We start from the raw sequence: 13,793 nt of genomic DNA, 5'->3' as shown, positions 1-13,793 counted from the left end.
GCCTTGAGAGAGTTTCCTGATGTCAGTGATAGCATAATGAAACAGAAATTCTTCCTAAGGAGGTATTCAGATTGTTTTTGGTCAGTTCTTTGGAGGGAGAGAATTGGACAAAGAGAATTATAAATTAAATCCAAAGCAGTCAAGAGGATTCATTTTGGTTTCTTACACTACCAACAGGAATGTTGAACAGAAATACGGGGATCAGAGCAGTAGTCTCTTCTGCATCTAGGCCCTTTGACCTAGTCCATGAAGGCTGTAGGGGATTTAATCAACCTCTTTCTCAGTTTTCCTGTCCCTTTAACTAGAAAGTTGTTTACCTTCCTAGGACCATGCTTTTTTTGGACCAACCACATTTGCTCTATCATGCTCATGTTTCCTGTATTTCCTAGCATGGTTTTTTTTTTTAAGATTTCGGAGTTTCTACTTGCTGTTATCTATCATTTCTTATTCATTTGGGTATGTCCCTAATCTAAAGGGTATTTTTGTAGAGTTATAATAATACTGCTTTAAAGAATGAATGTTTCAGTTATGGTCATTTGATTTGTAATGACATTTACTTTAGAGCACTCATGTTAATAACAGTGTTCTTCACTTTCTCCCTCCTAGTTTCTCTTTGTGGCCAGATGGGTTTGCATGGACAATCCTGTCCATTTGTAACTTCATCAAGGTGAGTATAATTTTCAGATTATGGTATTAAGTAGTACTTAAAATATGGTTTGGGAATATTTTATATACAGATTTTGTTTTAATGGGATTATTTTATTTTAATGGGCCATTGGTTGGTATTTGGAAATATTTTATTTATAGATTTTGTTTTAATGGGATTCAGTTTAGTGAAAATTTTCTTGTTCAAAATGTAATCAGCTTGTTTTTTTTCGTTAGCGAATATCATCCTTTTTTACTTATAATTTTTTACTTCAAACCTTTACACAGGTTTAAATTAGAAAATACATAAACTTAATTTGGATTTTTAATGCAGTAAGTTAACATTAATAGGTAGCAGTTACATAGCACTTTAGGATGTACGAAGCATTTTATAAAAATTACCTTACTTTTATATGCAAAATAACGTTTGGCAGGCAGGCATTATTATTATTCCCATTTTACAGAGTAGGAAACTGATGCAGACAGGTGAAGTGACTTGCCCAAGGTGAAACAACTCAGCAGTGTCTAAGCCAGTTTTAAACTTAGGTTTTCTGGACTCCAGGTCCAGGCTTTATCTAAGAGCTGCCTCCTAGCTGCTTCTGGTTATTAAGCTATCCCAGAGAGTGTTAAATTTAAACTTGCTTCTTTTTAGGGCAGTGTACTCTTAATATACAGACATCCTGAGTTTTGAACTAAGTTCAGTCTTAAACCCTCTGACTTTCAAAATATATCAAATAGGGAATGAATTCTTATAAAACTGATAACTTTTAACTTAGGGAAATTTTAATTAGGCTATATCATGCTAGATGGTGGCACGTACTGATCACATATGATATCGCAAGCTGCTTTATTAGGCACTGTAGGTACTCACAGGCAGGCTGTGGAGGAAGGGATTAAGTTTCTGGAGGCATTAAGAAAAATATCTGTTGTCTAGAGCAAAGGTGAAATTTGGTGTACTATGTTCATTTCTTAGTACCACATTAAGGATAAACGTGGGCAAGCTAGAATTTATTTAGAGTTAAGAATGTAACTAGGATAATGTCAGTACTAGAGAACATGTCATACAAGCATCAATTGAGGGAATCAGGGATGGTTAGACTTGAGAAGGGAAGACTTAGAGAGAGTTGACTATAAGTCTAGGCAAGCATAATGTTGTTGGTATACAGTTACAACCAACATGGTCAGAGACTGGTCACCATTTTGTCCTTTTTTTTTCTGTTTTTGGCAAGAAGCTTTTTACTTCTTGTTGAGGGAGTACATTTCTTATTGGGAAGTCACTTAGGCAATAAATATTTGTTAAGCATTTACTATGTACCAGGCACTATGCTTGAGAGCTGGGAATGTAAAAAGAGGCAAAAGATAATCTCTGCTCTCAAGGAGCCCACAGTATGATGAGGAGAATCACTTTGTTCAGTATAGAAAATCATGGATTATTAAGAGTTTGAAGGGAATGTAAAAGACCAACTGAGACTAGTACCTTCATAGTATAAATAAGGAAATCGAGGCCTACAGAGGAAGCGAATGGCCCAAGGTTGCACAGCTAGTAGTTAGTGGCACTAAGATCTAATCATGGCTTTTTCTTTTACACTTAACCTCGATTCTTTTCTGTATGTGTGTGAAGCAAAAAGTACTAGTATAGCACTGAAAAAAGACCTTGTATATGTAAAGTATATTAAAGGCCAAGGAGCATAATTTCTTTTTATCTCCCTTTGCTCTGAAGCTGTTTTGGGGAATAACTAAAGTTATTGGTTGCAGTATGACCTGTTTATAGGTTGAAGGGTATTGATGCAGCCTAAATATTTAATATTTTCTTAAGTATTTTGAACTACCATTTCAGTTAGCATATCATTGATAGGATATCTTATAACTTTAAGTCCCCCACTGGCTTAAGTCTTCTTTCTAAACACTTAATGGGGGGGGGAGAGAAAGAAGAGAGAGAGAGAGAGAGAGAGAGAGAGAGAGAGAGAGAGAGAGAGAGAGAGAGTGTGTGTGTGTGTGTGTGTGTGTGTGTGTGTGTGTAAGAAAACTGAGGGGAAAAACCAGATATTAAGCTTCTTGACAGAGATTTCATCTATTTTACTTGAACATTTATCATAAGGTATCCTTAAGTTCAAGTTAAAAGCTTGTATGACTTTGGTTAGTATTACTATTCATGTAATTATTTGCCTCATAGAATCATTATTGGAAAGGGTTGTGAGTGAGACTTTGTTCTAGTCCCCTTTTTGCACTGACAGAAAAAGTACTCATATCACATGATCATGAGATAGATTCTTTTTGCCATTTACTCACTGTATTATAACTTTTTCTATGTAATATTATATTCTAAAACTATTCTGGGTTTAATCCCAAATTTAACATTTAATTTGTAAATGGGAAAGCCTTGAAAAATGAGTCCCAAGGACTGATTTCTGTAATTATGATAATATTTCTGTCTCGTGTTATTATGTTTCCAGACCATTTGGGTTGAGGATAAGAACAAAGGGGTGGAAGTAAAGAGAAGAGTAATTTAGGGGAAGGGAGTAATATAGTTACTATTTTCAAACCCCCTGATGTGAAATAGCCCTGTCCAAATAGGCATCAGACATATGAAAGTAAAGTTAGAATACTTGAAGTAACTTGAGATGCTTTCATGATGTGCGTGTGTATATTCTCACAAACACAGCTACACACATCTACCCTTTATGCAAAAGACAACAAGTAAAATATAATTTTTAGTGCCAAAGAAGTCAAGTGTAAGACTCAGGAAATGACAAGTTGGGTAAGATAAGGGCGAGGGTACAGCTGTAAATGGTTGGCAAAGGGATTGATTACTTGAGTTACATATAGGAGAAAGTAGAGGCTAAATGCAGTAAAGATAGCATGTGAGCTGACAGGAGAGAGGGATTGGCCAGTGAATTAAGCTCCATTTTTCTCAGAATTTGGGGAAACCTTTAATTCCTTCAAATGGTATTGGATATTAACTCGTTTTTATTACTTTTGGGTGGGATAATTTCATGCCATTGGGAAATCTGGGTGTGGAATTTTGGAAAAAAAAAACAACAACCGAAAACTTAAGTTTTTTTGTCCTCTGTTTAAAGGAATGATTGAGACCAATGGAAAAGTGATAGGTGTTATTTTCTTTACAAAATTGCTCTTGGCAGCACTTTATTCTTTCATTAGATATAGGTAGTGTCCCACTTATAATGTCTGGTTCTATGTAATGAAGGTATTTCTATGACAGGAGGTACATAGCAATTCTATTTTAATAGGTCATTCTTAGACTATTAAAATTGGATGAAACCTTAGAGGTCATCTAGTCCCAATACCCTCATTATACAGAAGAGAAAATTGGTAACCAGAGAGGGGCAGTGATTGCCCAAGGTTGCATGGTTAGGGATAATTTCTTTACATGAATAGAACAAATTCAGTTTGATAAGAAATCCAATGTAATATGTCACATATGCTTAACAGGGGGTAGTATCTTTTTGGTATATGACTCATATGTGGTAAGTTTTGAATACTTGTATGATGTTGAATGATCACCAGCACATTTTGAAAAACTTATTAAGACTAATATCCAGATGTAGTATTTATAGTATATGTACCTAAATAAAAATAATCTGACAAGCCAGCAAACAGTACAGCCTGCCATTCTATACATTGACTTTCCCTTTTGATAAGTTTTAGATACTTTGAGACTTTGAATCTGGGAGTTCATTGATGTCCACATTCTCTTAGCTGATATAGATGGTCTTCCCTCCAACCCCTCTACTCCCTCATACCTTCTCTTTTGGAGTGATTTTTAAAGGGATAGCTCCTTAATTCTTCTAGGATACAATGTAAATTGCAAAGATTGGCTTCTAAAGCCCTTCATAACCTGGCCCCAGGTTACCTATTCAGTCTTGGCATATGTTCTTGCACTCTGTTTCTCCTAGTATACTTTTCTTGACCACTGTAGTTCAGCCAAACTGCCCTTCTTGCTATTCTTCACACAGTGCCCTGTCTCTTGTTTTCATTCACTGGCAGTGGTAGTCCCCCATGCCTGTAGTATACTTTTTTTCCTACTCTTGGAATCCTTTATTTTCATCAGAACTCAACTCAAGCACCACCTTCTACATGAAACTTTTTCTGATCTCCCCAGTTGCTGTTGCTAATGTTTCCCTGCCTCTAACACCTTGTAATTTGTGTATACATATGTGTATATGTACAGCCTGCCTTCTCTGATAGAATGCTGGTGAAGACAAAGACTTTCTTTTTCTTTATATCCCAGGACCTACCACAGTAGATACATAATAAAAGCTTGTATATTATTTTTTTCAGCAGTGTCTTTCAATAATCCTCTGTGGAAGATCTACCCCAGTGCCTTGGAGGTCTTGTATTTTAACATCTTGGGAGTTGTTGTAGTAGTTATTGAAGCTTTTCACTTGTGACCAACTCTCCTTGACCCATTTGAAGTTTTCTTGGTAAAGATACTGGAATGGTTTGCCATTTCCTTCTCCAGCTTATTTTACAGATGAGGAACTGAGGCAAAGTGGGTTAAATGACTTGCCCAGGGTCACATAGTAAGTGTCTGAGGCCACATTTGAACTCAGGGGTACACCTGACTCCAGGGCTGGCGCTCTAACCACTATGCGATCTAGCTGTCCATCTTGGGAGTTACCAGTGGACTATATTGTCCTGTCACACATTTCTCATTTGAATACCATTAGCAATTTTGTTTACCCTTTGCTTGCTAAATTTGATTGATTAAAGGAATGACACTATGAGATGTAGACTGTCTTGTCAATGCCAGCCTTGTCACAAAGGAGTCTTGTCTCCACATGTAGCCTTGAAATTTATAGACCTATTACTTCCAAAGAGTTAGAAATGGGGTCTTCATTTTAATTATTTCTTATCAGCTTTAACTTTATTTAAAAAATAAACAGCAGAATAATAACCATCTCTATAATGTTTTTCTGTTCTTGTGTTTGAACGCCTCCATCACAGTCTTACTGCAATGTCTCATTGTGGCATATGGTCTTGGGTCATTGACAAACTTTGGCAAGTTCTACTGTGCTAGAAGGACTTCAAGTACAAGAACCCTGGGACAGCTTTCTATCATCTGAAGACCAGCCTAGCTAATTTCAGTAAGGCTTATTATCAGTAGGTTGGCCAATGGATGATGAAAAGTTTTTGGCCTCTGCAGTTTACAAAGCCCATCTGTTGAAAGCACCTGTATGGATAAAATCATAGTTCTTTTAAACTTTTATAGTATAATTAAATAAATATGCCTATGGTAGTAAGCCACATATATACCTTATTCTGAGTTCTGCTTTTTTTGTGGTGGTGATTGTTTTTCCATGAATGTGTTGCCAGGTTCACATAGATCATTACCTGTTCGCTTGTAGAAAAAGGGGCTGGATCTGTGATTTCAGTGGTATAGGGACTCTTCAGTGAGGAAACTCCTTCTACCACTGCAGGTTGTCACCTTCTGTGCAACTTACTTAACACTCTTAAAGAATCCTTGAAGTATTCTCTAAAAGAGAGCTTCATAGAGCACTGAGAGGTTAAAGGACTTGGTTAGGGTCACAGAGCCAGTAGATAATAAAAGTGGGAATTGAATGCCATGTTTTTCCTGGCTTTGAAAGGTCACTCTTTGTACTAGGCCACTGACTCATTTCTACATAGCAGTCAATCAGCAAGCATTTATTAAATACCTATGTACCAGTCCTTGTGTTAGGAGCTGAGGATACAAATACAGTGAATAAAATAATCCGTTTTGACAAAGAGTTCACACTATAATAGGAATACAAGTACATGTTTAAATATATGCAAAATAAATTTAAAGAGAATTAAAATAAATACAAAGTTAGGGACAGCTGGTTGGTGCAGCAGATTAGAGTGCTGGGCCTGCAGTCAGGAAGACTCGTCTTTGTGAATTCAAATCTGGCCTCAGACACTTACTAGTTGTATGACCCTGGGCAGATCATTTAATCTTTTTTGCCTTAGTTTCCTTATCTGTAAAATAAGCTGGAGAAGGAAATGGCAAACCATTCCAGTATGTTTCCCAAGAAAACCCCAGATGGGGTTGCAAAGAGTTGGACATGACTGAAATTGACAACAGCAACAACAAAAATATGTAGTTAAACACCGGATAGTTTAAGAAGGGAGGCTACTAGAAGTTTGAAGGCTAGTTCATGTATTTGTCACACTTTATAATAATATAAAATACATAAATGTATAATATATATTATATATAATTAATATAAATTATAAATGTGTAATAGATATAAAATCTCCATTACATTAATGTGTGAAGTTTGCTCAGCCTTCCCCAAAGGGCATTTGGGCTCTTTCCAGTCTTTTGATGTTAAATGTAGTGTACCTGGAAACATCATTTTACATTTAGCTCTGTTTTTCTTTTGAGTTATTTCCATGGGATATATTTCCAGTGGTGAGATTCCTGGGTAAAAAGCTATCACGATTTTTATGACTTTTATTGCATGTGGCCAAATTAATTTCTAAAAGATTTCCAAGTTTCATTGTCACTAATATATGAGTATACTTGTTTCTATGTACAGCCTTAACATCTTTAAGATTTTTATCTTTGTGCTACTTTAATGGGTACCACCATTTGTTTTCATTTTTCTTTATTAGTTTAGTTGAAGTTTTCTGATTTTAACTATTTGTGTTTCTACTTTGATTTATGCCATTTAAATGTTTTTGGGTATGTTAATATGGATACTTTTATATGTAAATGAAAGATAGAGTAGTATAAGAAAGGCAGAATGGTAGTGGGTAGAGGAGTGGTCTTGGAATCAGGAAGACATAAGTTCATGTCCTGCTCTAAACATACTACATGTGTGACCTGAGACAGTCAATCTCTTGTTCTTGGGCATCTCTTTAAGACTAAGTTACAAACTAATTGTCCAGCTGCACATCTACATTAGTGGTGGGAGTTTGCATAGTAGTAGTTCCTTATATTGACGAAATCACAGGTATAGATCCTGCTTCTCCCACCACTCCCCCCCCCAAAAAAAGAGGGAGATATTTTAAAAGAGTGATAGAATACAATGATTTATCTGCTGTTTGTTGGTAGCATCAGGTCCTAGGGCAACAGAGAGGCTAGTTTGAGATGGTTAATGGAAAGACACATTTAACAGTCACTAACTCCCAACTTAACTTGCATCCTTTTTCTCCTGGCTTGTTTCTTAGGCTTTCAATAGTGGTTATTAGTTGCTTAGCCCTTTGGCTGGCCCTTGATGGAATAAAGAGATTGCTGGCAATATGCGTTTGAAACTGGTTGTGATTCATGAACCCAGATCGTTGACAGAAGCAGCTTGTGTACTGGGATATTAAATTTATTTTGTTGTCACTGCCATCAATAAAAATTATTTTGAAAAAATAAAAATATTAGAAACCTTGATCTGATTGAAACATTAGGAATCGAGATAATCTGGGCAATTGAAGTTTTTATTTAACTTATAGTCAACCAAAAATCTTCTTTGTGAATGTTTGTAAGGAATCTTGACATATTATAAAATATATTGAAGTTTCCCATCTTTGTTTGCAGAATGTCCTGAACACAGTATAATCTTCTTTAGGACTTGAATTGCTCTGAGAAACATCATTCTGAACACCATTTGTCATTGTGGAGTGCCATAGGTGCAGATATTGAGATTGGGCTTAATGTATACTGACCCAAAGACACCCTGAGTATTGCTTTTTGGACTTAGTTTCTGTTGTCAGTTTGCTTTGTTGTCATTTTTCAGCTGTTTCCTAAAATTAGGATGCTAAAATAATTCTAGCTCAATGTTAGTTTATTTGTGGATAAGAGTGAGATAAAATTCCTTAATTTGCCTCAAAGAACAAATCAACTTTCCATTAAAGTCCTCCTTCTATACCTCAATGTGGTGTGGTGATCCTGAGTTCTCAAAGATTATATCATTGGAGAACAACTTCTAGATGGTTCTTCTAGGATGGAAAGGCTTCCATTATGGACGCCACAGATAGCATTGTTCATCAGTCCAGCCCAGTTAAGTTTGAAGTGACTTATTGCCAAATGATTGGTCAGTGGATAATGAATTTTTTATATTTTAGTTTTGACCACAACTTACATAGACCATTTAAGTATGAAAGGAGACCTACACCACTGAAATAATAGATCTTTAGAAGTATTACTTGAATATATGTTTAATAGAGACATCACTATTCAGTATACCTCTTGCTCTAGGACTGTGCTTTCCTGATTGGTGAGATCCCTTTTTATTTAACCTTTCCCAGGCTTGACCATACTTCACCTCCACCATCTTCTTGCTGTGCTCTGCTGTGATGCACCTCTTTTCCCCATTTCATCTCTTGCACATTAACATTGTTTCTAGAATTTATGTGTCAGTTACCTTGTTGCTCCATTTGCCATCCTCCTGACTTTCCAGATGAAAACACCTCTATCTCTGCCTTCCACTTCCCTATGTGTTTTGTCTCCTGTTAGAATATGAGCTCCAAGATGGTAGGAACTGGCTAGATTTTGTATTTGTGTCACCAGTGCTTCACATAGTGCTTGGCTAATAATAGTAAACACCTAATAAATTTTCATCCATTCATATGCAGATACTTTGTTAGAGAACTTTCAATGTAATGTATAAAATTTTAGTCACTGTCATAATTTCTTGGATACTTACTGGCCCATCAACTTATGTGAAGATTTTACAAGTACAGATCAGCTAAAAGTGAAACAAGTGAAACAAGCCTTCCCCTGTTATAAGAAACGTATGTTATTGCGATAGAAATCTGAATTTCCAGTTTATTATGTTGTGGTAAAAATCACACTTGGGGGTAATTGGGAAAAAAAAGGCATAACTTGATAAACTGGTACAATTACAGCGAAGTCAAAGGTAAAAGCTGTGCCTGCTGCAATGCACAAAGATAGGAAGAATAAGAAATAGGTTGTACTTTGACTTAAGAGAAAAAATAACATGCCTGGAAAGTAGAATTATAGCATATTAAAGCTGGAAGAAGTCTTAGACTTAATCTTGGTTGTTAGCCCCATATTACAGATGAAACTGGCTCAGCCAGGTTAAGTGATTTGCCAAAAGTCATATAAGTAAGCAACTAGGAGAGCTAGGACTTGTGAGAAGAATTTAATCCTTTTTCTCTTTTTTCACCTCATTCCATTCATCATTCCTCTCTTTTACCTCTTGTTTAAATTTCTTGGAATATCACTTAGGGCTTAGGATTTCAAATTCTAACCCTCACTTAATATGAGATCCTTACCAGGATTTCTATGTCTATGGGTGTGGAATACCATATCCCTACTCCATTTTAAAGTTAAAGTACTTATTGAGTAGTACTGTATGCATTCCTAGTAGAAGGGAGCTGCAGAAACAGGACTTACTCTGTTTAGTTTGATCATGTTTTTGGACCTCATTAAGGAACTGCTTAATCATGAGCTAACCTCAGTTGTTATATTAGCTCCTCTTAATGAAGAGCTTGGAGATCAGATGTTATTTGTTGAATGTCAGCTGTTGAATAAACACAGAAAGGGAAAACTTAGTGCTGCTGCTTGGTATGTTAGGGATAGATATATGTTTATAATACATACAACCTCCCCCTCATTCACCGCCCCCAGTCCTTCAACTTTTTTCCTAGAAATTATCATGAACTTTTCTTCTTATAAGTCAGTATTAGTGTATACTCCATTCTTCTATTTGAATGGGGTGTACGTGTGTTCAGGGAAGACCAATACCACTGGTATGAGGGCTACCAAGCCCTTTCAGTGCTGCTTTCCACCTTTGATGTCTGCCCAATCCACCTAACTCACTTGTGGCTCCAAGAAACTGTATCATGCTCAATGGCCACACCCACATAAACTTTTTCAGCAGACAGGCTGAACCAAGTTGAGGGTAACCAAGGAGTCTCAAACCCATTGAGGAGGTGGGAGAGGGGTGTCTACCCCAAGCATGTGAAAACTTCTCCTGGTAGAATGGGCAGATGAGAACAATTTGTTCCATAGCCATGAAGGCAGCTGAAGCAGGTGCAGGTTTAGAGCTTGGTTAGATATCAAAGATGCTCAGGTCATCCACTATATCGTGAGCCAATCACCAGGTGTCTTAACTGTGTCCTGACACTGGACTATGATGGTTCAGGAAGAGAGAGTGAGGCCAATGACTTTGTGTAACTCTGCCTCACTTAAATCCATTTTATGCACGAATCAAAAGATATCACCCATACCATTTTGCCATTTTTATCGCAAAGTGCTATGGCTGTAGGCAAGTGACAAAGCAACAGGTGTGGATATACTGGGAGCCATAGCCCCAACACTGCACACAGGTGGCCCAGGTCATAGGGTTGTTTTCTTATTGGAAGTAGCAGTGGGATTTGGTAGCCCTCTGGGTGTTTGAGAAGCCTTTTAAACACTGCACTGCTCACCGGTGTGAGGAAGGGGCTAAAAATTGTCTGCTTACTCAACCCTGCTCTGTTTACTGTGGCAGGCAGGGATCCCATCCTGTGATCAAAACATAAAAAAGATGTACAAAACCTTCTGCAAAGATGATTCCACTCACCATCGGTGCAAGGAATGTGTGCACACTTGTAGACAACACAAAATCCAATAGAACTGAAAAATGAACAGCTTTTGTTGGGAGAGAATTCGACAGATATTGCATCTAAATGGTAGCCCTCAGTGAAACAAAACTGGCAAAGAAGGCCAGCTTTACCAAAGTCACAGCTAGATACGTGTTTTTCTGAAGTGGCCACAATGAAGGGGAGTGCCATGAAGCTGGTGCAGGTTTTGCAATCAAAACTAAGTTAGTAAGCTTGTATGCCTACCAAAAGGCGTGAATGACAGGCTCATGACAATGTGAATGCCACTTACAGGAAAATGCCATGCCACCATTGTCAGTGCCTGTGCTTCTGCCATGATGAACCCTGATGAGGTCAAAAGAAAAATTTTATGAAGACCTGGAGACCCTAATCATCAGTGTGCTAAAAGAAGACAGACTTATAATTCTGAATAACTTTAATGCTAGAGTGGGCTCAGACTACCAGACATGGCATGGAGTTCTTAGGGAGCGGGGGAGTTGGAAAGAACAACAGCAGTGGTCACTTCCTATTGAAGACTTGTGCATCTTATGACCTTCTCATCACTAGTGCTGTCTTCCATTTACCTAAATTCTACAAAACTTCGTGAATGTACCCTTGAAGCAAACATTGATATTTAATAGGCTGTGTGATTATAAAGAGAAGAGACAGACAGGATGTGAGAGTGACAAAGGCAGTGTGTGGCACAGAGTGCTGGACTGATCCTAGATTTGTCCTCTCCAGGCTGAATATTTGCATTCAAAGCAGTGGACCCAAGGCAAGGTGACTCCCAGAAGACTTAATGTCAACAGATTAGAGCAATTCTCTGAGTGGGAACAGTGCCTTGCTAACTTGGAGGGAAAGTTGAGCTAACCCATGGTTAGCAACAGTGGAGCAGAAAAGGAGCGGGCAGCTTTCAGAGATTTGTTGTACAGCACTGCGTTTGCTCATCTGGGTCAGAACACTTACAAACATGAAGATGGGTTTGACAAAAATGATGGGGAAGTTCAGAAGCTCTAGATGAACAATAAGAACTCCAAGGGTTTACTAGTAACATAGTTCATCTATCTCTAAGAAGGCAGCATTTAACTCCATCAAAAGTAAAGTACACACATTTAAGAGTGACGCATACAGGGTAAAGGTAAAAGTCTGGAGCAGAATATATTATGCTTCAGCTCAAGTAAAAAAAGCAGGGGTAGCAATCCTGGTCTCAGACAAAGCAAAGGCAAAAATAGATCTTATCAAAAGAGGTAAGAAAGGAAACTACATCCTGCTAAAAGGCACCATAGACAATGAAGTAATATAATTACTAAACATATATTCACCAAATGGTATAGCATCCAGATTCTTAGAGGAGAAGTTCAGGGAGTTACAGGAAGAAATAGACAGCAAAAGCATACTAGTGGGGGACCTCAACCTCCCCCTCTCTGAACTAGATAAATTTTAAGGAGGTGAATAGAACATTAGAAAAGTTAGATATGATAGACCTCTGGAGAAAACTGAATGGGGATAGAAAGGAAAAACTTTTTTTCTCTGCAGTACATGGTACATACACAAAAATTGACTGTGTACTAGGGCATAAAAACCTCACAATCCAGTGCAGAAAGGCAGAAACATTAAATGCATCCTTTTCAGATCATGATGCAATAAAAATTATGTACTAAGGGCCATAGAAAGATGACTAAAAAATAATTGGGAACTAAATAATCTAATCCTAAAAAATGATTGGGTCAAACAACAAATCATAGAAACAATCAATAATTTCATTCAAGAGAATGAAAATAATGAGACAGCATACCAAAACTTATGGGATGCAGCAAAAGCAGTTCTTAGGAGAAGTTTTATATCTCCAAATGCTTACATAAATAAAATAGAAAAAGAGGAGATCAATGAATTGGGCATACAACTAAAAAAACTAGAAAAAGAACAAATTAAAAATCCTCAACTAAACACCAAATTAGAAATATTGAAAACCAAAGGAAAAATTAATAAAATTGAAATTAAGAAAACTATTGAACTAATAAATAAAACTAAGAGCTGGTTTTATGAAAAAAACAATAAAATAGATAAACCTTTGGTTAATTTAATTAAAAAAAAGAAAGAAGAAAACCAAATTACTAGTATCAAGAATGAAAAGGGTGAAGCTACCACCAAGGAAGAGGAAATTAAAACAATAATTAGGAATTATTTTGCCCAACTATATGCCAACAAATTTGACAATCTTAGTGAAATGGATACATATTTACAAAAATATAAATTGCCCAGATTAACAGAAGAGGAAGTAAAATACTTAAATAACCCCATCTCAGAAAAAGAAATTGAACAAGCCATTGATGAACTCCCTAGGAAAAAATCTCCAGGGCCAGATGGATTTACATGTGAATTCTATCAAACATTTAAAGAACAATTAATTCCAATACTATATAGACTATTTGGGAAAATAGGTGAAGAAGGAGTCTTACCAAATTCTTTTTATGATACAAATATGGTGTTGATACCTAAACCAGGAAGAGTCAAAACAGAGAAAGAAAATTATAGACCAATTTCTCTAATGAATATAGATGCAAAAATTTTAAACAAAATATAGCAAATAGATTACAGCAACTTATCAC

At 36.7% G+C, this 13,793-nt stretch overlaps 1 protein-coding gene across 3 annotated transcripts in view; it reads left to right on the top strand.

The window, feature by feature from the left end:
• The window catches only part of FOXJ3 (forkhead box J3), a 167,277-nt gene that overhangs the window by 30,231 nt on the left and 123,253 nt on the right, over positions 1-13,793 (top strand). For all 3 annotated transcript variants that reach the window (XM_078145506.1, XM_020983437.2, XM_020983434.2), the window contains exon 2: positions 607-667. In XM_078145506.1, the coding sequence (XP_078001632.1) occupies positions 624-667 (44 nt within the window). In that variant the 5' untranslated portion in view covers positions 607-623. The remainder of the gene's footprint in view (positions 1-606; positions 668-13,793) is intronic.

The sequence above is a fragment of the Phascolarctos cinereus genome, unplaced genomic scaffold (genome assembly GCF_003287225.1).
Source record: "Phascolarctos cinereus isolate Bilbo 61053 unplaced genomic scaffold, phaCin_HiC Scaffold_726;HRSCAF=1367, whole genome shotgun sequence".
Taxonomy (NCBI): domain Eukaryota; kingdom Metazoa; phylum Chordata; class Mammalia; order Diprotodontia; family Phascolarctidae; genus Phascolarctos; species Phascolarctos cinereus.
This window is presented reverse-complemented; position numbering and strand designations above follow the sequence as displayed.